Source organism: Dromiciops gliroides, chromosome 4, assembly GCF_019393635.1.
Source record: "Dromiciops gliroides isolate mDroGli1 chromosome 4, mDroGli1.pri, whole genome shotgun sequence".
In the NCBI taxonomy this organism is placed as follows: domain Eukaryota; kingdom Metazoa; phylum Chordata; class Mammalia; order Microbiotheria; family Microbiotheriidae; genus Dromiciops; species Dromiciops gliroides.
This window is the reverse complement of record NC_057864.1, coordinates 167,953,188-167,977,174: the sequence shown is the minus strand read 5'-3', so window position 1 is coordinate 167,977,174 and position 23,987 is coordinate 167,953,188. Positions and strand designations below refer to the sequence as shown.

Here is a 23,987-nt window from a genome sequence, read left to right as displayed (position 1 = left end):
TTGAATTCAAACAGCTGTTGTTAGTGGTTCAATGTAACAGTGACTGCAGGCCTCAGTAGAGTATTCCAGAGATATGTACTTGTCATTGTGTTGTTTTAACATTATTATTAATGATTTGGATGCAGGCATAGATGTATATACATAGCTTATCATCTTGTCAGATGACACAAAGCTGGAACAACAGTTAACCCACTGGATGATAGTGTCAGGATCCCATAAGATCTTGAAAGGCTACAGCATTCTGCTGAATCTAATTAAAGTTGGAATTCCCTAGGTATGAGGTAAAATCTTACACTCAGGTACAAAACAATTAACCTTTGCCACTGAAAAGAAAAAGGTGGTATGGTTTAAAAAAAGTGGTTATGAAAAAGATCTGTGAGTGGAAAATATAACAAAAAAGGAAAATAGTACATGTTGGAGGGGATGTGGGAAAGCTGGGACATTAATACACTGTTGGTGGAGTTGTGAAAAGATTCAATCATTCTGGAGAGCAGTTTGGAACTATGCCCAAAAGGCTATAGAACTGTGCCTACCCTTTGATTCAGCAATACCACTGCTAAGTTTATATCCCAAAGACATCCCCAAAAAGAGAAAAAGACCTATTTGTACAAAAATATTTATAAGCAGCTCTTTTTGTGGTGGCTAAGAATTGGAAATCAAATGAATGCCCATCAATTAGAGAATGACTAAACAAGCCGTCATGTGTGATGGTGATGGAATGTTATTGTGCTATAAGAAATGACAAAGCAGGATGATTCAGAAAGGCCTGGAAAGATTTGTATGAACTAATGTATAGTAAAGTGAGCAGAACCAAGAGAACATTGTGCACAGAGACAGCAATATTATTTGAGGAAGAACTGTGAATGACTTAACTATCTCAACAATACAATGATCCAAGACAATCCCAAAGGACCAACAATGAAGCATACCACCTACCTCCAAATAAAGAACTGATATTGATAGAAAACATACTGAAGATGCTATTTTTCACTTTAATTTTTTTCCTTTTATTCAAGTTTTCGTGTACAAAATGACTAGTATGGTAATGTTTTACATAATCATACATGTATAACCTATATCTGTTTGCATACCACCTTGGGGAGGAAGGAAAGGAGGGATAAGATTTGAAACTCAAAACTATAAGTAAAAATGTTTATTATTTAAAAAGAAAAAGATTTGTGGATTTTTGTTTTGTTTTCTTTTGGTTTTTTAGTGAGGCAATTGGGGTTAAATGACTTGCCCAGGGTCACACTGCTAGTAAGTGTTAAGTGTCTGAGGTCGGATTTGAACTCAGGTACTCCTGACTCCAGGGCTGGTGCTCCGTCCACTGCGCCACCTAGCTGCCCCAGATTTGTGGGTTTTAATGGACTACAAGGTTAGTGTGAGTTAGCTGTGTGATGAAGCAGCCAAAAAAGCTAACTGAACTGCATTGTAGATACTGAGCTTTCAGGAATAGGAAGGTGATTGTTCCACTGTACCATGTCCTCATCAGACCTCATCTGGAATATTGTGTTCAGTTCTGGGCCCCTGCTTTAAGAAGGACCTTGATAAGCTGGATGGTCCAGAGAATAGTAACAAGGAAAGTGAAGAGCCTTAAGTCCATATCACATCAGAATAGGTTGAAGGAACTGGGCGTGTTTATCCTGAAGAAGAGAAGACTCAGGGGTGACACAACAGCTGTCTTCACATAGCTGAAGAACTGTGATAGAGAGGAGGAGTTATATTTGGCCCTGGAGAGCAGAACTAGGAGCAGTGGAAGTTGCAAAGAGACCAATTTAGGCCAGCGTCAGGAAAAATTTCCCAACAATTTGAACTGTCCAGACATGGAGTGGGCTACCTCAGAGAGGTGGTGGTTCTCTTTGGAGGTCCTCAAGGACCACTGGTCAGAAATGTTAAAATAATTTTTCTTTTGTGTAAGGGTTAGACTAGAATTCCATTGAAGCCCCTTCTAACTCAGATTCTGTGATTCATAGCTTATATTACCCAGTTTTAATTAAACTAACACTCACAAAGGAGACAGGTGATTTAAGAAGATTCCTGAAAAATACCGCAGATTATGATAATACTATTAATATGAGTACAAGTAAGCTATAATAAAATGGCAAATATGACACTTCTTAAAGTATGAGCTCTTTGTCCATCATAGTATAAGATAAACTGATTATCTAATCATATCTAACAAATCAGCCAAAAATATTTTTAATGTACTTTTGCTTCTTTTGTTAAATATTTCCTGACTGCATGTAAAAAATTTAACATTAATTTCTAAAACTTTGAGTTTCAAATTTCCTCTCTTCTGCCACTCACCCCCAAGCGAGAAGGCAAACAATATAATATTGATTATACATGTGAAGTCATGCAAAATATTTACATATTAGCCATTTTGCAAAAGAAAACACACCAAAAAAACCCTCCAAAAAAAGTATGCTTCAATATGTACTGAGAATTCATCAGTTCTCTCTCTGGAGGTGAACAGCATTTTTCATCATAGGTTCTTTGGAATTGTCTTGTATCATAGCTTTGTTCAGAGGAGCCAAATCTTTCACAGTTGGTCAGCCTTACCATATTGTTATTATTGTGTACAATGTTCTGGTTTTGCTCATTTCACTTTGCATCAGTTCATATAAGTCTTCCCATGGTTTTCTGAAACCATCCTGCTCATCATTTTTTATTAACACAGTATACTACAATTTGTTCTGCCATTCCCCAATTGATGGGCATCCCCTCAGTTTCCAATTCTTTGCCACCACAAAAAGAGCTGCTATAAATATTTTTGTACAGAAAGGTCCTTTCCCTTTTCTTTGATCTCTTTGGGATACAGACCTAGTAGTGGGATTGCTGGATCAAAATGTATGCAGTTTTATAACTCTTTGTGTATAGTTCCAGATTGTTTTCCAGAATGGTCGGACCAATTCAAAACTCCACCAACAGTGCATCAGTGTCCCAATTTTTCCACATCCCTTCTAGCGGTTGCCATTTTCCTCTTTTGTAATGCTAGCCAATCTGATAGCTTTGAGGTAGAATCTCAGTTGTTTTAATGTGCATTTCTCTAAACAATGGTGATTTAAAGCATTTTTTTAATTTGACTATTGATAGCTTTGCTTTCTTCTCTTTTTCTGTGTGTGTATATGTGTATGTGTGTGTGTGTGAGAGAGAGAGAGAAAGAGAGAGAGAAGCAATCGGGGTTAAGTGACTTGCCCAGGGTCACACAGCTGATAAGTGTCAAGTGTCTGAGGCTGGATTTGAACTCAGGTCCTCCTGAATCCAGAGCCAGGGATTTATCCACTGTGCCACCTAACTGCCCCAATTTTTTTTTCTTTTTTCTTTTTTTGATTTTTTCTTCTGAAAACTGCTTGTTCATACCTTTTGACCATTTATCAGTTATTGGTCAGCCAAAATTGTTTTAAATTATCAAGATTATATGAAATATGGATTTATATCCTCTAAGTTAACAATTAATTTCTCTCTAAGTGTATAGTATGCCTTAAGATAAATAGATGAGTGAAAAAGCATTTTTAAAATAAAATTTTATTGAAATATTTTGTTTTCACATCACCTAAATTGCCCTCCCTTTCCCATCCACATTATAAAGAATATATATTTTTTCCCATAATATTTATTTTTTTTAATTTTCCCCCTTTTTTAAATTATGAAAGTATTTTATTATTTTCCAGTTACATGTAAAGATAATTTTCAACATTTGTTTTTATAAGATTTCTAGTTTCAATTTTTTTTCCCTCTCTCCCTTCCCTTCCCCCTTCCCCAAGACAGCAAGTAATCTGATATATGTACAATAACATTGAACATATTTCTGCATTAGTCATGTTATAAGAGAAGAATCAGAGCAAAAAGGAAAAACCTCAAAAAAGAAAAACAATAGCACCAAAGACAAAAGAAATAGTATGTTTCAATCTGAATCCATATTCCATAGTTTGTTTTTTCTGGATTTGGAGAGCCTTTTCCATCATGAGTCCCTTGGAACCATCTTGTATTGCTGAGAAGAATCAAGTCTATCACAGCTGATCAACACATAATGTTGATGGTACTGTGTACAATGTTCTGGTTCTGCTCATCTTACTCATCATCAGTTCATGTAAGTCCTTCCAGGTTTCTCTGAAATCTGCTTGCTCATTGTTTCTTATAGCACAATAGAATTCCATTACATTCATATACCACAACTTGTTCAGCCATGCCCCAGTTGATGGGCAGCCCCTCAATTTCCAATTCCTTGACACCACAAGAAGAGCAGCTATAAATATTTTTGTACATGTGGGTCCTTTTCCCTTTTTTATGATCTCTTTGGGAAAAAGACCCAATGGTAGTATTGCTGGGTAAAAGGGTATGCACAGCTTTATAGCCCTTTGGGCATAAAAGAATATATTTTTTAAAAGAGAAAAAGAAATCAATAAAACCAATTACATCAAAAAAGTCTGAACATATATTTAATGTTCCACATTTGTGAACCTTCTACCTTTGCAAAGGAATCTTTTCATGGCTCTTCCTTGGAGCCATGCATATTCTTTGTTAATTCTGTAAAAAATAACTCAGTTATTTTTGGTGGTGTTTTTTTAAATTTATATTGTTGTAAACATTGTTTATATTGCTTTCTTGGCTCTTCTTACTTTACAATGTATCAGTTCGTGTGAGTCTTTTTATGCCTCTCCATATTCATTATATTCACCGTTTCTTACGGCATAGTAATCCTTTACATTCATGTGCCTTGGGTTTTTAGCCATTCTCCTATCAATGGGCATTCTAATTTTTTGTTACCAAATAAAAGTACTTCTCTCTGTCTCTCATACTCACTCTCTCCATATGTATACACACATACAGAGGCTTCTTATCCATAAACTCCTTTGGGTATAGGCCTTGTAATAGAATGTCTGGGTTAGAAGGTATGGACACTTTAGCCATTTTATTTGGATAATTCCAAATTGCTTTCCAAAATGGTTGTACTGTTTCATAGATCCACCAACAATGCACCAGTGTGTCTGTCTACCCCTCTGACTTGATTCTCAAAAGATTCCCCTCTTTTGTCATTTTTGCCAGTTTGCTAGATTGTGAAGTGAACCTTAAAGATTGTCTTGATTTGCATTTTTCTTATTACTAGTGATTCAGAGAATTCTCTCATATGATTGTTAATAGTTTATAATTCTTATTTTGAGAACGGTTCATATCCTTTGACCACTTAAATATTGGCAATGAAAAAGCATTTATTAATAAGTACTTATGTTCAAAACAAATATTAGCTAATATAGTATAACACTGTAAAATTAGTGATAAAAACAAAGCCTTTGTTGCTGAAAGTGATGTAAGCATGTCACCCTTTAAAAATTCATTTCATCATACTTAAACTTGGAGACAAATTTTTCTTTTCCAGTTAAAAATCTTGCTGAGTTTCAGTGCATTTTGAACCCATTTGTTAAAAATGGAGTAACTTTGGATTCACTTGTAAGATAAAATGGTTGACATCAGAGAAGAGAAATTTACTAGCCAAATTTCAGCAAAAAACTTTCCATAATTGGTGGGTGGAAATGTAAATGCAGTTAATCATATACTTCTACATATCTTTGTGAGATATAGTTTGGCCATGACAGTCATTAAAACCATAACAATATAAATCAAACTTTGAACCATATCTTTGAATTGTGGTATGAGAGTGAAACTAATTATTCTTCTTCCTTAAAAATATGATTAAGCAAAAAGATTCTTTTGTTCTCTTTGTAAAATAAAAATTTTCACTTCTTTTTTTTTGTGTGGGGCAATGAGGGTTAAGTGACTTGCCCAGGGTCACACAGCTAGTAAGTGTCAAGTGTCTGAGGCTGGATTTGAACTCAGGTCTTCCTGAATCCACGGCCAGTGCTTCATCTATTTCGCCACCTAGCTGCCCCCTCATCTTTATCTTTTAAAAATTTCTGGTTTTGTATGTTAGCTTACTGCAACACTGAGAGGATGATACTCATCCACGGTCACACAGCCAGGATATATCAGAGGCACAACTTAAACCTTAGGTCTTCCTGATTTGGGGGCTGGTTCTCTACTGTGCTGTGCTACCTCTCTATCATGACAGTTTATACTATTCTTTTTTGGGGAGATGGGGGGAGCAATGAGGGTTAAGTGACTTGCCTAGGGTGACACAGCAAGTAAGTGTCAAGTGTCTGAGGCCGGATTTGAACTCAGGTCCTCCTGAATCCAGGACCAGTGCTTTATCCACTATGCCACCTAGCTGCCCCAACATGACAATTTATAAATAAAAATATGCATGTAATGAGAAAACATCATGAGTTTTCTTTTACTGAGACCACTGTTCTAGATTAAACTTCAAGCTTACATTCTTTTTCCCAAGCAGAACTATTTCAGGTGTTAGAAACTGTCAATTCCTAAGAAACAAAAATGGAGATTGAATGTAATTATAAGTAATATTTCTTTACCTTCTTGAATTTCCATGGGGACTTTTATTGAAAGTTTTACCAAACACTAGAATTTTAACTCCAGTGCCTCATCATGTTGTCAAGAGGACCATGGACTCTCAAACACTGTGCACCAGAATAAAAGCTCTGGCAGGTTGTATAGACCATGAACGTTCCCATTTACATTTTAAACTGGTTCAGGCCATACCTGGGAGTTTTGTGGGCTGCAAGTTTGAAACTTCTCTACTAAAGCATCAGCAGAATTCCAGTCTGCATTAGTGGAGGGAGAACTGAGCATTGAAATCAGTTTTTCTTTGTTTTTAAATATGAGTTAAGCAAGTATTTATCAGGTACTATGCTAGGCGCTGGCATATAAATATAAAGAATATAATCATTCTTACAAGGAGCTCATGTATTCTGGACAGGAAGGGAATGAGGACCACTAAGTACATGCAGAATAACAAGAAAGAGAATACAAAGTCTATCATTTGAAGGGATCAGGAAAAGTTTCCAAAGGTTGTATTTTAAAGTATTTTTTTTCTGTTTAGAATTTTATTTTCCAAAACATATGTAAAAACAAATTTTGACATCAGTTTTTTTAAAACTTTGTGTTCCAACTTTTCTTCCTCCCTCCCCACCCCACATCCCCAAGAACTCAAGCAATTCAATATAAGTTATACATGAGTAGTCATGGAAAACATCTCTACATTAGTTAGGTTGTGAGAGAAAAGTTAAAAAACAGAACTTCAGATTAAGGAATTGTCAAAGAAAAAAATGTATTTCAATCTGTTTTTAGATACCATCAGTTCTTTCTCTGTAGTTGGATTTCAATTTTCATAAGTCCTTAAGGGTTATATTGGATCATTGCCTTGCTGAAAATAACCACATGTTTCACAGAAGATCATCTTACACTATTGCTTTTATTTTACTTATTTATTTTTTTTGCAGAGCAGTGAGAGTTAAGTGACTTGCCCAGGGTCACACAGCTAGTAAGTGTCAAGTGTCTAAAGTCGGATTTGAACTCAGGTCCTCCTGAATCTAGGGCCGGTGCTTTATCCACTGCGCCACTTAGCTGCCCCCTGTTATTTTGTATACAGTACATTTCACTCTGCTTCAGTTCATGTAGGTCTTTCTAGGCTTTTCTGATAGCATCCTGTTCATCATTAACTTTTCTGTGGTACCTTAAACTTGAGAAAGAATTTTCTTCACAATAGTCCTGCAAAGTAGGTACCATACATTTTGCCATTATAGTCGATCATCATAACTTTCCTTTGATCCTATTCTTCCCATGATTTTTACTCTATTTTCTATCTTCTTTTACCCTATTCCTCCTCAAAAGTATTTTGCTTTTCGGACTGCCTCCTCGCCTGTTCTGCACTCCCCTTTTCACCCTTCCTTCCTTATCCTCTTCCCCTCCTACTTTCCTGTAGGGTTAAATAAATTATTTTTCCCAATTGAGTGTGAATGTTATTCCCTCCTTGAGCCCACTCTGATGAGATTAAGATCTTTGAGCTAATTCTGTGTTCTAAATTTTTCTTCCTCCCTCTCTCCTCAACCTTCCCTATGAAATCAAGCAATTCAATATGTCATACTTGTGCAGTTATGCAGAACATCTTCACCTTCCTTGAAGGTGTTTTGCTTTTTACTGCTGTCTCCCCTGATCTGCCCTTCCCTCCTTCCCTTCTCTCCACCCCCCATCTCCCTCCCCTTCCACTTTCCCTCAGTGCAAAAATATATTACTATACCCACTTGAAGTATGTATGTTATTCCCTTTTTGAGCCAATTCTGATGATGGTACAATTCACTCACTCCCCACTCCTCCCCCCTCTTCCCCCTCCCCTCCATAAGCTTTTTTCTTGTTTCCTTCCTGTGAACTACCTATCCCCAGTCCACCTCTCCCCTTCCCCCATTCCATTCCATTCCTCCTACCCTTCAACCCTATTTTTTTTTGGGGGGGGGCAGGGCAATGGGAGTTAAGTGACTTGCCCAGGGTCACACAGCTAGTAAATGTCAAGTGTCTACAGCCGGATTTGAACTCAGGTACTCCTGAATCCAGGGCTGGTGCTTTATCCACTGCGCTACCTAGCCACCCCTCCTCAACCCTATTTTAAAGATGTCATCATGGGTTAGCTAGCTGGCACAGTGGACAAAGCACCAGCCCTGGACCCAGGAGGCCCCGAGCCCAAATCTGGCCCCAGACATAAGACACCCAACCCTGTTTTCCCCACAAAGAACAAGGATAAACAAAAAATAAATGCTTTACAGATATCATCCCTTCATATTCAGTTCAGACCTGTGTCCTCTGTGTATTCCTTACTGAGAACATTCTTATGAGTTTGAAGTATTATCTTCCCATGTAGGAATGTAAACAGTTTAATCTTATAATATCCCTCATGATTTCTTTTTCCTGTTTACCTTTTTATGCTTCTCCAGGGTCTTGTATTTGAAAGTTAAATTTTCTGTTCAGTTCAGGTCTTTTCATCACAAATGCCTGAAAGTCCTCTTTTTCATTGAAGTCCCATTTTTTCCTCTGAATGATTATACTCAGTTTTGCTGGGTACATGATTCTTGACTGTAGTCCCAGTTCCTTTGCCCTCTGGAATATCATATTGCATGCCCTCTGGTCCTTTAATGTAGATTCTGCTAGATCTTGTTTATCCTTATTGTAGCTCCATAGTATTTGAATTACTTTTTTCTAGCTGCTTGCAATATTTTCTCCTTGATCTGGGAGCTCTGGAATTTGGCTGTAATATTCCTTGAAATTTTCCTTTTGGGGTCTCTTTCAGGAGGTGATCAGTGGATTCTTTCGATTTTTATTTTACCTTCTGCTTCTAGAATATCAGGGCAATTTTCCCTGACAATCTCTTGGAAGATGTTGTCTAAACTCTTATTTTGGTCATGGTTTTCAGGTAGCCCAATAATCTTCAAATTATCTCTCTCTCCTGGATATATTTTCCAGGTGAGCAGTTTTTCCAAGAAGATATTTCACATTGCCCTCCATTTTTTTATTCATTTGGATTTGCTTTACTATGTCTTGGTTTCTCATAAAATTACTAGCTTCCATTTGTTCAGTCCTACTTCTTAGGCAATAATTTTCTTCAGAGGGTTTTTTTTTATCTCCTTTTCCATTTGGCTTTTCCACCTGTTGACTTTTTTCTCATGACTCTACTGTGTTGCTCTCATTTCTCTTTCCATTCTTTCCTTCACCTCTCTAAATCTTCCTTTTATCTCTCCTACTTTCTCTTCAAAGTCCCTTTTGAGCACTTCCATGGCCTGAGACCAATTCATATTTTTCTTGGAAGCTTTGGATGTAGGGGCCCTGAGATTGTCATCCTTTTCTGAGGGTGCACCTCAATCTTCCTTGTCACTAAAGAAAATTTCTGTTGTTCTCTCTTTGCTTGCTCATCTTGCTGTTTTTTACTTGACTTTTAACTCCCTCTTACAGTGGGCCCTACTTCCAAGCTACACTATCCCAAGCTTCAGAGGGTCCCAGCTGTTTCGGTTTGAGGGAGGGCAGGTTTTTCTCTCGCCTGGCCTGTTCTCTGGTTTGAAGATAACCTCAGTTGTGATGAATAGGATGCTATCAGGAAAACCTGGAGAGACCTACATGAGCTGAAGCAGAGTGAAATGTACTGTATACAAAATAACAGCAATAGTGGGGGATGATCTGCTGGGAAGCATGTGGTTGTTTTCAGCAAGGCAATGATCCAATGTAACCCTGAGGGACTTATGACAATTGTAGCCCATCTGCAGAGAAAGAACTGATAGTATCTGAAAACAGATGGAAACACATTAAAAAAAATTTTTTTTCATTTCCTCTTTGACAATTCCTTAATCTGAAGTTTTGGGTTTTTTGACTGTTTTCTCTCACAACTAGCTAATATGGGATTTTTTCCATGACTGCTCATGTATAACTTTTTTTGAATTGATTGTGTTCTTGTGTGGGGGGGACGGGAATGGAGGGGGGAAGAGAAGTTGGAACACAAAGTTTTTTAAAAATTGATGTTAAAATTTTGTTTTTACATATATTTTGGAAAATAAAATTCTATTCAGAATTTAAAAAAAAAAAGAAGATAACCTCAAGCCAATTAGCTACTTAACCAGCCAGCAGAGTGCTGTGGTGGTTCTTAGCTTCAACAAGTCTGTGCCCTTCCCCCACCTGGGCCTCCTGCTGCTCAGGATTTCTTCTGGTTCCCTAATGGGGTGGGATAGCCAAATTCCTCCTCGGGTCCTACAGACACCCCTGTATTTTCCACCTCTCCCTCCCCCCCAGTCAGCTGTTCAGCCCTCTCACCTGACTGTAAGCTTAGTTCCAGAAGATGCTGGTGCTGCAGCTGATTTGGAGGCTCAGGGGTAAGTTCCTCTTTTGCAGCGTGTCTGGAGTCTGTGTTGGTATGATCACAGGGTTGTACTCTGCTCACAGCCCAGAAAGGCCCCCTTTAATCTGGAAAATAATCTAAGCCTCTCTTTTTGTGGGTTTTGCTGCTCTAGGTCTTGTTTTATTGCTGTTTTTGTGGTAATTGTGTCAGGAGCTCTGTGAATTTAATGGCCATCTTGGCTCCGCCCACTCCCCCTAAAGTATTTCTTGAAGAAAGAGAGGGTTTCTGTGAAGTGGAAGTGAGATGAGAGTGCATTCTAGCCATGAAGGAGGAGAGCCAAAGAAAAGGCATAGATACTGGAGATAGAGTATTTCGGGTGAAGAACAACAGAAAGAATGCTGGTTTGGCTGGAGCAAAGTAGGGAAGGAAGAGTAATTTACAGTGAAGTCAGATAGATTGTAAAGACTTTAAAAAGTAAACAGGAAAAAATTGTATATGTATATGATGGAATGCTGTTGTCATAAATGAGGAAATAGATTATTTCAAAGAGACATTGTATTTCAAGGAAAGACTTGTATGAACTGATACATTGTGAAGTGACATCAACATTATAAAAACAATTTTGAATACTTGTATAAATTGATGAAGAATGAAATGAGCAAAAGCAAGAAAATAATTTATATAAAATAATACTTAAAAACAAACAACTATGAAAGCTGTAAGAACTATGACCTTCTATGATTCCAGAGGACTAATGATGTAGCATGCTGTCTACCCCTTGACAGAAGGGTAAGACTCAAGGGTGCAGAATGAGACATTCATATATACACATACATACACATAAATATGTAGACATATTTATAGATTTTTTTTTTCAGGGCAGTGAGGATCACACAGCTAGTAAGTGTCAAGTGTCTTAAGGCCGGATTTGAACTCAGGTCCTCTTGAATCCAGGACTGGTGCTTTATCCATTGTATCACCTAGCTGCCCCACATTTACAGATTTTTAATAAATATTTATTTAACATGGCCAACAAGGCAATTTGTTTTGCCTGACTATGCATATTTATTACAAGGAACTTGTTTTTCTTAACCTTTTCCTTCAATGAAGTGCATAGTGGGAGGGAGGAAAAATAGATTTCTTTTAATTAAAAAAAAGCTGAACAGAAGTTTGTGCTGGGTAAGAGAGGAGTAGAAAGCTACTGGAGTTAATTCAGCAAAGGAGTGACATGGTCATATCTGCACCTAAAAGAAATCACTTTGGTAACAGTGTAGCAGAAGTGGGGAGAAACTTAAGGCAAGAACAGTTAGGGGTCTATTGTAATCCACCTGAGAGATATCTCGAGGAGGACTATGTGAGTACAAAGGAGTCAGATGAAAGATGTTATGGAGGTAGAACCAACAAGATTTGCCAACTGAATGGATATGTGGGCTGAGGGGAAGTAAACAATGGCACACTAAGTTCAGTCTTCCATGAGTAATTTTACTGTTTTCAAGGTTGGTTGGGGTTTTTTTGTTGTTGTTTTTTGAGGTTGTTTTGCATTCTCATGAACTGTGAAACATTGTAGGAGAGTGGCATTAAAACTTAATTATTTGTCTTAATATTTTGAGGGAGATTCTGCAAGTGTTGTACAAAGCTCTTATAGAAAACCCATTCACAAATAAGAGTATTTTTAGGTTAGAAGGGATCTAGTTCAACCTATAAGCAGTCATCCTCCAGTGTAGCAGTATGGCCTCTGCTTAGAAGACCTCCAATGAATGAGTGGGGAACTTGCTAACCCCCCTAGGCATTCCACTTTTTGGTAGTTCTGATTGCCTAGAATTTTTTTCTTGTTTCATGTCTAAATTTCCCTCTTCCAAATCCCTCCTCCCCTTCCTCCTTTGCTCCTGGTTGTGCCCTCTGGGCACAACCAAAAAGAATGTTTATTCCCTCTTCCACATAGTACTCCCTTTGAGTACTTGAAGAAAGATGTCAGGTTCTGAGTCATCTCTTTTCCAGGCTAAACATATCCACTTTCCTCAAATGAGCCTCAGATGGCATGAATTCAAGTCCCTTCATCATCCTAGTTGCTCACTGAACAATCTCCAGCTTATTTTTGTCCTTAAACTCTGATGATCAGAACTCAGCACAGTACTCCAGATGTGGCTTGACCATTGTAGAATATAGAGGAACTGCCATCCCCTCTTCCAGGAAGCTATTCTCAGTGTAGCCCCAAATCTCATAAGTTCTTTTGGTTATCATATCATACTAGCATCTCATATTGAACTTGTCCACGATAACCACTGGATCTTTGATAAGCTACTATCTAAAAGTGTCTTCCCCATATTGTACTTGGGAATTCAGTTTTTGGAACACAAGTACAAGAGCCATTCGAGACCTTTTTGGCTCCTGGTTGCCATGCAGTATATTAATTATCCCACTTAGCCTTGTCTGCTAATTTGATAAGCAAATTCTGGTCTGCTTACTGACTGAATTTATTTAGTTACTACAAAGCAAGGTAGGGAAAGGTTGGGTTTGGGGTTGGTGGGTTTTTTTGGGTAGTTTTTATATTTTAATTTTTATTACCTAAAACCAGAAACTTAGATTTTTATTTTTATTTATTTTTTTTTTTTGCGGGGCAATGGGGGTTAAGTGACTTGCCCAGGGTCACACAGCTAGTAAGTGTCAAGTGTCTGAGGCCGGATTTGAACTTAGGTACTCCTGAATCCAGGGCCGGTGCTTTATCCACTGCGCCACCTAACCGCCCCCACTTACTCACAATTTAAAAGAGTTTTGTTGTATTATTTTACATTTGCTTCATCTTTGGATTTAAAGGTTTTTCTGGCAACTGTAATTTTTGGTTTGGTTTGGTTTGGTTTTTTTGCAGGGCATTTGGGGTTAAGTGACTTGCCCAGGGTCACACAGCTAGTAAGTGTCAAGTGTCTGAGGCTGGATTTGAACTCAGGTCCTCCTGAATCCAAAGCCAGTGCTTTATCCACTGCACCGTCTAGCTGCCTCAACTGTAATGTTTTAAAGACAAAATTTGGAAAAATTTGATTCTGTCACAATTATGTTTTATATTCTGCTTCTTCATAAGTCCCTAACACTTTCCTTATCCAATCTCTCACTCTTTTTTTCATTTTATTGTATTGTTTAATCCATTCATATTTAAAGTTATGAGAGTTATTAGGTTTCTATTTTCTCTACCATTTTTTAATATTGGATTTTTTTTCAGGTTATGATTTTTCCCCCTCTTCCTTCTGTAAACACTACTATATTCTTTCAGTTACTTTACCTTATCTTTTTTAAGTTGTCCCTTTTCCTACTTGCTCTCTTCCCCTCATTCTAAATACCCTCCTCTCATTTTTTTTATCCCTCTTCCTTTGGGATTTTAGTCATTAGTTCCTTTTTCTTTCTTCCTGGTTGTATAATTCTCCCCACCTTTATTTCCTCCCAATTGAGTAGTGTCCTCCTTCCTCTCCTCTCCTTCAAGTTCTGATCATTTTTTAAAAAAATTTTGTGTGCCCCTTTCCCAAAAGGATTTCTCTCACCGTTTATTATGTCTCTCTGTCTGCTGTAAATCTCATTCTCTGATTCATGACCCCTATAATTATCAGGTCTCTCTCTGTTCTCTGTATTCCTCATTTAATCAGAACTTCCAAGGTAACCATTTTAGGCTTTCCCCTCTAGGCAGTTTCTGTCACTGTCTTAGAGAATTTGCTTTAAGGATTTCTCTTTTCCATTGTACCTCACTTTTAGAACAATGCCAATTATTGCCACTGTCAGAGAGATCAGAGACTCATGGTAGGGCCCCTCCCCACCTCCCTGATTATGCAGCCCACTACTGATATAAACCCTCTTTCAGTTACCTTTTTTTTCCTGATTTTCCTCAAACATCTCCTAGGTCCATTTTCTCCTGCTCCTCCAGGTTCCAGTTGCTCCCGGAGTTCTAGCTTCCCCTCTCCCAAGGTAGGATGAGTAGTCTGTTTAAACACCAAATTCCCTAGGCAACATTCAGCACAAAATCCCCATCTCTCTTCACCCATAGGAGCATTCATCAGTGGAACTACCTCCCACCACCAAAGCAAAGCCTCCTTCTTTCACCCTCTACCCTTTTGAATCCTTTTCCCTTCCTTCTCACCCATTCCCCTGAGACCATGGGGGTCACCTTCCTCACATTGCTAGCCTTCTATTTGATCCAGGCACATAATACATTCCTCTCTATCACCCTGCTCCCTTACCTGTTCCCCCATAATGTATCTTCCCATGTTATAATAATGCAAGCCCACCAAAAAACATTGATTCATCTGTAGTCAGGGTATTGCCCAGTTTTGTCCATAATATACCAGGCCCACCTCTTCACTGTTACCTTCACCAAACTTCTGCCTTCTCTCCTGTCTCCTTTTATACATTCAGAAAGAAGCCTCTTATGAATCTCTTTATTCTCTGTTGTTTGTGCTGTCTTTAACCACATTTCTGTTGTTTGGGGTGTTTGAAAAGCAAATAATCTCCTCAGTTCTGGTTTTCTTTCTAAGAATGTTTCAAAATCCTCTTTTGTTACTGAACTTCCATCTTTTTTTCCTTTTTTTTTTTTTTTTTTTTTTTTTTGCGGGGCAATGGGGGTTAAGTGACTTGCCCAGGGTCACACAGCTAGTAAGTGTCAAGTGTCTGAGGCCGGATTTGAACTCAGGTACTCCTAAATCCAGGGCTGGTGCTTTATCCACTGCGCCACCTAGGTACCCCCCTTTCCATCTTTTTAAATCTATAATTAAGCTCAAATTTGCAGGTTATATATGGGATATATCCTGAGCTCCATTGCTCTTTTGAATACATTCCATTCTTCCTGTATTTGATGGTGGGTGCTGAATAGTCTTGTGTTCATTCATTTTGCCATATCGGATCTTTTTCTGGAGGCATTCTTTGAATTTTTTAAATCATTTCATTCTCTGTGTTCAAAAGTTCTAGGCATTTCTTTTCTATTATTTTAGACATTATGGTTTTATGTGGTTTATTGTCCTATTATGTTCTTTTGGGAGACCTGTGATCCTTAGGTTGTCTCTACACCATCCTGTCTTTAAGAGTAGTATGTTTTGCTTATATGGTAAACATATTTCTTTTTTTTTTTTTTTTTTTTGTAGGGCAATGGGGGTTAAGTGACTTGCCCAGGGTCACACAGCCAGTAAGTGTCAAGTGTCGGAGGCCGGATTTGAACTCAGGAACTCCTGAATCCAGGGCCAGTGCTTTATCCACTGCGCCACCTAGCCGCCCCCTAAACATATTTCTTTTAATGTTATTCCTTTTTGATTCTCTTCTACATAGTCTTTCACTTATGAATATCTTTTTTTTGGTTTGTTTTTGTTTTTGTTTTGCGGGGCAGTGAGGGTTAAGTGATTTGCCCCGGGTCACACAGCTAGGAAGTATCAAGTGTCTGAGGTGGGATTTGAACTCAGGTCCTTCTGAATCCAGAGCCAGTGTTTTAGTCCTTCACTTCTATATATTTGCATTCTGAATCAATTGTACTTATTTGTTTCTTTGGTGAGATGTGCCATCACAGATTCCCGTTTTTCTATTCTGCCTGTTATTTTCACTGTGTAGGTAGGCCATAAATTCTGCTTTCAGAATTTCCATTTCTCTTTTGAAAAAAAAATGTTACTGAGTGCTCTCAGTAACAGAGTATTGTGGTTCCATGTTCTTACATTCCACAGGATCTCTGTCTTATCAAGTGTTGGGATTGTTCTCCTTTGTTTTATAGCATTTATTCATGAATTTGTTTACTAGACCTATAGGCTACATTTCCTGTTTTTAATGTTTTTCCTCTTTATGCACTTATGTTCAGGGACTTTGAATTTTCTCCTTCCTGAGATCTATGGTAATTTCAGTCTTTTCTCCCCCCTCACTTTCCCCTGTTGCTCACTTTCTGACTCTGTCCCTCTTATGATGGTTTCCTTGGGGGTTGGATCTCAAAGCATCTCATCCTCTTTCCATGCTGGGCAGTTCACCAGCCCAAGTAACTTTTGGGTGGAGAGAATTGGCTCCAGCTAGATGCTGACCTCTTAATGGAGTGCTCCATAGTCCCCCCCCACACACACATACTCACACAGTGCATGATTTAGGCAGCTTTTTTCACTTCCTGTGTTTCTCAGCTCTCTGGCCTATACTGGCAGTTCAGAGCTCTGCAGCACTGGTGCCACAGGTTTGTTAACTGCAGTGCTAGCTGGCTGTCAAGGCTGCCACTGCATGGGCTATATCAGCCCAACTTCCATAGCCTGTAGCAAGAGTCTCCACAGCACTGAGGTGGAGCAGGAGCACAGCAGAGTGTGGGGTTAGGTTTTATTGCAAGTCTGTGCATCGGGTCCTTCGATCTATTAGTGCAGCCTTATTGCTGGGGAAAGTGTGCCAAGTGAGCTTAGGGTAAGGATCATTTCATGAGTTTGGTTTTTTCCCTTCTTTTGAATTCTGGGTGTCCTAGGCCATGCAACAGCTGAAATTGTTCTTTCTTTGGCGCATAGTTTCTGTTTTGGAGAGGTTTTAGAGGTTGTGGGGATCAGAGAAAATATCTAGTCCTCCATCTTGTTGCCCCTAATAGTTTCCAAAACAAAGCAATTCAGTGTTGATGTTTTTTCATCTCCATATTTCTTCTAAATGGTTTCGTCCTAATGCTTAGGAACTAGAACAAAAATGAGGAAAGTGTTCATTTACTGCTATAGTGACAGCTAAAGTCTCTTCTACTTATAATGCTCTCTGACTATTGGTACTATAAAAGCATACCTAGACTAATTAATTTGAAGTATGGAAGACCATCTTTATTTCAGATGTTTTTAAAACCAATATGTTGTTTTTATTTGCAGGCCCAGGGTTTTCGAGATGTTCCTTCTCCATTATTACCCACAGAGGAACCTTCTGTGAACCCCCGAAAGCGATCACGAGAAGCAAGAGAAGAAGAATAGTATTTTAAAGATTTTTCATCTTGCACTACACAAAATTTTATAAAGACTATTGTGTATAAGTGCTGGGTACAATTCTCTCTCTCTCTCTCTCTTTTTTTGCAGGGCAGTGAGGGTTAAGTGACTTGCTAGTAAGTATCAAGTGTCTGCAGTGTCTGAAGCCAGATTTGAACTCAGGTCCTCCTGAATCCAGGGCCGGTGCTTTATCCACTGCACCACCTAGCTGCCCTAGGGCACAATTCTCACAGGAAATATTTTAACAGTCATAGAATACTTCCGATATCAACAATTACCACAGTATTAAATTGCCAATTTAAGATAGTCACATCAATCATAAAATGACATCACCAAATACTCATAAGTTATTTACATTTGTATAGAATACATTCAAGCACTAAAAATGGTTGTAAATATTAAAATAGATAAAAATATATACATACCAAGTTGATATAGTTAACCTGGCACTTTTATAAAATAATTTATACTCTATCCACTTCATTATTGATACCTTTAGTAATTATTAAATCATCCCAATAATACATTGTACATAAATCTCTGCTCTACCTAATTGTATCACAAACCTAGTATGCATGTATGATTTGATAATACTTCATGCTAATTTTAGCTTTGACAGCACAGGCTTATTATGAGGATTTCTACCTTCTAAAAGCATCCATAATCAGTTTGTCAATATATATTTTAAAATCTTTTTGACCCTCATGTTGTACCACTCTGATATTTAGATTTCTTTCTTGATCTGGCAGTCTTAAGTGTACTACATTAACTTTATTGAATGGAATAGTTGTGGCAATGTATTGTGGTCTATCTAGTCCTACATTTAAAAGTATGGTTACAATGCCTCTTCTAAACCTGCTACTGTGATTAATACAGATTTAGGTGGGGTCAGGCACTCTTGGATCATGTCTACAGGTTGTGCTAGTACCTAGATGATAATGGCAGTGGGAGATTTTTGTTTAATCCTCTTTTCCTTCAGCATTTATTTGCCATGTTAACTAAAGCATTAGGTACTGATTAAAGGAGCACAGACTAACCTTACATAGTGTATTAATCACCAGTCAGACAGGTAGAAGTGATTAAAGTTTATTGGTAGAACTAGCGGATCAATAATTTCAATGAATGTTTCACTGTGGTGCCAGGGAGTAACCATTAAAAGCAATAATGACATTATCATTGCTTGATTTCCATTCAATTAACTTTTCTTAAATTATACATAGCCACACATGATAATATTGCTGATTTGATTGCAAAGTCACCATTGAGCCATGAAGATAATGAACCTAACCAAATTCTTTCATTATTTTTCACTCTTATTCCCAAGCAAAAATCAACTTTTTCTACCTCCCACTTTCATCTCTCTTCCCACCAACTCTGCCCCCCAATTTTTTTCCAATTACATGTAAAGATAGTTTTCAACATTTGGGAGGGCGGCGGGGCAGTTGGGGTTAAGTGACTTGCCCAGGGTCACACAGCTAGTAAGTGTTAAGTGTCTGAGGCCGGATTTGAACTCAGGTCCTCCTGAATCCAAGGCCGGTGCTCTATCCACTGCGCCACCTAGCTGCCCCAACATTCATTTTTATAAGATATTTTTCCCTCCCCAAGACATCAACCATTCTTATGTTATATATGTACAACCATGTTAAACATATTTCCACGTTAATCATGTTGTGAAAGAAGAATCAGAACAAAAGGGAAAAACCTCAAGAAAGAAAAAAAACGAGTGAAAATAGTATGCATTGATCTGCATTCAGATTCCACAGTTCCTTTTCTGGATGTGGAGAACATTTTTCATCATAAGTCTTGGAATTGTCTTGGATCATTGTATTTCTGAGAAGAGCTAAATCTATTTCAGTTGATCATTGCACAATGTTCTTTTGGTTCTGCTCATGTCACTCAGCATTAGTTCATGTAAGTCCAGGTTTTTCTGAAATTTGCCTGCTCATTTCTTTTTTTTTTATCATAAAAGTATTTTATTATTTTCTATTTACATATAGAGATAGTTTTCAACATTTGTTTTTATAAGATTTCTAGTTCCAAAATTTTCTCCCTCCTTCCCTTACCTCCCCCCTCCCCAAGACAGCAAGCAATCTGATATAGGTTATATAAATAAATCACATTAAACATATATCTGCATTAATCATGTTGTGAAAGGAGAATCAGAACAAAAGGGAAAAACCTCAAAAAACAAAAAAGGTAAAAACAGTATGGTTTGATTTGCATCCAGATTCCACAGTTCTTTTTTTCTGGATGTGGAGAACATTTTCTATCATGAGTCCTTTGAAATTATCTTGGATCATTGTATTGCTGAGAAGAATTAAGTCTATCATGGTTGATCATTACACAATGTTGTTGGTGCTGAGTACAATGTTCTCCTGGTTCTGCTCATCTCGCTCAGCATCAGTTCATGTAAATCCAGGTTTTTCTGAAATCCATCTGCTTATCATTTCTTACAGCACAGTAGTATTCCATTACATTCATATACCACAATCGTAGCCATTCCCCAACTGATGGTCATCCCCTCAATTTCTAATTCTTTGCCACCACAAAAAGAACAGCCATAAATACATGTGTACATGTGTGTCCTTTTCCCTTTTTTATGATCTCTTTGGGATACAGATGTTAAAGGCTAAAATTCTAGCTAAACTGTCTAAAATATCTAATGAGTAGTTGCCAATAAATTATAAGCTTTAGCAAGAGTTAGACTTTTAAGTATTTATTAAGGAGAATAAGAATTTGGTAAAGAGAGAAAGGCCTACATTCATCTATCTATCCAAGGGAGAGTGCATTTTTAGCTCCCCTCTCCGCCAGAGTCCTGAGGAAAGAGAGCCAGTCAGAGCGCCAGGCTCCCCCTTCTTCCTCCCACAAGCAAGTGTCACTTCCTGACACCAAAGAAAAGATGCATGGTCTTGCCCTCAGAGACCTTCACCTCATGGGCGGAGCTCTTCTACAGCAAGTCTTCAGCAGGTGGCTTCATTCCAATCATTACAGTCCCTACTTTGTTTCTTCAAGAAATGGGGCATTTCCTTGATGAAACAGTCAAAAATAACAATATAATAACCTATGGTAAGTAACAATATGTTAATAACAATATAGAAAAGGGAGAGAGGAAAGTTTTGTCCAGAGGGGCAATTTTTTTTTTTGTCCTCATGAACCGGCGCTTTGACATTAGTCTTGCAAAGGGAGGGCCTCTGCAGGGAATACATGTTACAGATGGTGTATATTATAACAGAAAGAGAAAAAGAAAAAAACAAAACAAAACTGTTCATTTAAAGCCTCTGAAAGTCTTTCCTCAGATGTCCTCTAGGTGTAGTTGTGGAATGTAAGTCTTTTCAGGGGTTGATGTGTGGATGCTGGTAATCAGGAAAATTTCCTACAAAATTGAGCTTAACACAACTTTAAAATAGCTTTGTCAATAATCAAATCAAACAATGAGAGTTCTCAAAAACATGTCTAAGGGAATTCAGAATCTTAGTTGTTACACATGAAACATAAAACAAAAATTGAAACATTCTTTAAAATTAATATTACTATAGTCCCCCCTTATGGAGGGTAAATTGAGAAGACAATTGCTGTGATATTAATTTTTAAAAATAATTTTTATCTTTGTTTCATCACTTTTTGCATCATCTGCCTAATTATCCTCATGCCATCATGAGAAATTTTAAAATCTAATATAATTGGTAACAGATGTCAAGGCCAAATTCAACAGTGTATTTATCATGACACCTGAGATAATTATGGGGGCTACCATAAAAGAACAGAAAAATGATAGGATATGAGCATTCCCACATTTGAGCAATGTATACTGCCCATGCAATATGCCAGGCTTAAAATAGATGGATGGAATATATGTCCATGCTACCAAGCATATTGGAGGAAACTTGAGTCAGACTTAATCAGATGCATGGGATTGAGATGTCCATGGCATCAGGCATATAGGAGGGGGCATAGAAGCCAGGTGTAGAAATGAGATGGGTGGGATCAAAACTTCCAGCCATCTGTACAGTATTGTGGGGAAAAAGAAAAGAAAATATTAAATCAGGAGAATCCAACCTCAACATTTGTCAAAAGCCGTTCCCTTGGCCATACCTTGACTTCATGCATGTCTCCCCTCATGTGACAGTTCAATGTCTGCTCTTGCATGTATTCCTCTTGTGATTGGATGGCATCTTGGCCAACTGGCATCTGATAACTCAGAATAAAGGCAATTCATGTCTTAAATGATAAATTCCCATAATCCAAGTCTCATATGGGTTTTTAAATTGAGGATAATAAATTATTGCAAAAAATATGAATACATCTTGACTCAGAATATAATATACAATTATGCAACAATTTCAAATAATACCTTTTTTCAAAAATTAAGTATACAATTACTTTTGTGAAAAATCAGAACATATTTAAATACAAGTTAAAGCATAACACAATCTCAAAGAAAACTTTTACAAATGTTCCCCTCTTTTTTTTTTTGGAACATGCTTATCAAAAATAATACTTCTAGAATCAATTTACACTTGCCATGGCAACCAGTTTGCCAGGGAAATGCTTTAAAGAGTTTGATCAAATAATCAGTTGAGAGAAAACAAATAACAAAAACAAACAACTCAGAATATGGGAGCACAATACTCCTAGAATTAACATTGTATTATGAAATCAAAACCATCTTGCAATGTTTCAAAATTAGATAGATGAATGAATAGAAGAAAATACACATGGAACAATAAAAGACAATGAAATTCAAACTAGGGAAATCTAAATGAATATGAACTTAATATTAATAAGAGTATTATAAAACAAACTTGATCACATGACTATAAAAAGCTTTTACAAATATTCTTTTTTCACAATCTCAAAAGCATGAAAATCTCTATGAAAATAAACCCATACCATTAATTTCAAAATGTATATGTAATAGCATAGAAATCCTATGTAACCTCTGAACTGACATTAATATTCTGAGTGAATTCAGAACACTTTTGATTCTGGTATCTAAAATCCCCAATACTCATATCAATACCTTGCTGCTTACTTCTATATTTCTGTAAAATATGTACCCTTCCATGGCAAAAGAAGCAGAGTCTTGAACTATGTTGATGATTGTCATTCTTATTCAGCTTAAGTTTTTCTTCTTTAACCCCTCTATATTGTCTGTCAGTCTTTTCACCATACAAATGCTTTATAAAGTTACTAATTAAAGACAAAAGCAGATTAGCAAAATTATGAACAAAAGGAGCATATCTGGAATTTAAAGGGTTTTCTAAGGTTGAGTCAGAAGCACAACCAGGCTGGGGAATGGCTGAGCCTGAAGCTGCAAATGCAGGTAGAGAAAGCTGAGCATGCTCATTAGATCTCTGGACTTCCCGGGCAGGGGAAGCAATGGGCTTGGCCATGGGAGGAGTAGAAGGTGGGGTCTGGAGAGGAGGGGAGGGACCAGGGCAATTTGAATCAGACTTGATTTTGCACTCAGGCCCTACCCCCAGTGCTAGGGAATTAAAAGCTTCTAGAGGTTGGATCATTGCTTCCAGGCATGCAAAATTAGAGAATCTCTCAGCATTATAATTTGAAAAAAATTCAGGAGTTCGAGGTTTCTCTGAAAAAGCATGGTTGGGAGAGGGGGGGATATTTCTATTCCCTTGTGTGAGCACCTTGCTGGCTCCTCCAACAAAAATTAAAAATCCACAAAAACAAAGCATTAACATGATCTTATCTCCCATTTGTCTGGTTAAACAGACTAAAATCAAAAATAGGGTAATTAGGGAGTTTAAAAGGTCCATTTGAAAAAATTTAAAGGGAAAACAACCAGCAGTTAGCAGTTTAAAGGGACAGGGTAGGGGAAATTTCTTACCCACCCAGAAGATCAGAAGATGGAGGTTTCAGTTTTCCTCTCCATGGTCAGCCATCTGTTAAGGCTAAAATTCTAGCTAAACTGTCTAAAATATCTAATGAGTGGTCGCCAATAAATTATAAGCTTTAGCAAGAGTTAGACTTTTAAGCATTTATTAAGGAGAATAAGAATTTGGTAAAGAGAGAGAAAGGCCTACATTCATCTATCTATCCAAGGGAAAGCACATTTCTAGCTCCCCTCTCTGCCAGAGTCCTGAGGAAAGAGAGCCAGTCAGAGCACCAGGCTCCCCCTTCTTCCTCCCACAAGCAAGTGTCACTTCCTGACGCCAAAGAAAAGATGCATGGTCTTGCCCTCAAAGACTACCTCATGGGCGGAGCTCTTCTACAGCAAGTCTCCATCAGGTGGCGTCATTCCAATCGTTACACAGACCTATTAGTAGTATTGCTGGGTTAAAGGGTATGCACAGTTTTAG

At 37.7% G+C, this 23,987-nt stretch overlaps 1 protein-coding gene across 2 annotated transcripts in view; it reads left to right on the top strand.

Annotated features, from left to right (window-relative positions):
* Positions 1–18,827, top strand: part of RAD51C (RAD51 paralog C) — a 58,274-nt gene extending 39,447 nt beyond the window's left edge. Inside the window, exons 9-10 of one of the 2 annotated variants that reach the window (XM_044003991.1) lie at positions 15,847–15,887; positions 17,557–17,642. In XM_044003991.1, the coding sequence (XP_043859926.1) occupies positions 15,847–15,861 (15 nt within the window). In that variant the 3' untranslated portion in view covers positions 15,862–15,887; positions 17,557–17,642. Of the gene's footprint in view, positions 1–15,846; positions 15,888–17,556 lie in introns of both variants that reach the window. The other variant, XM_044003992.1, reaches the window with a different exon arrangement.
* The last annotated feature ends 5,160 nt before the right edge of the window (positions 18,828–23,987 follow it).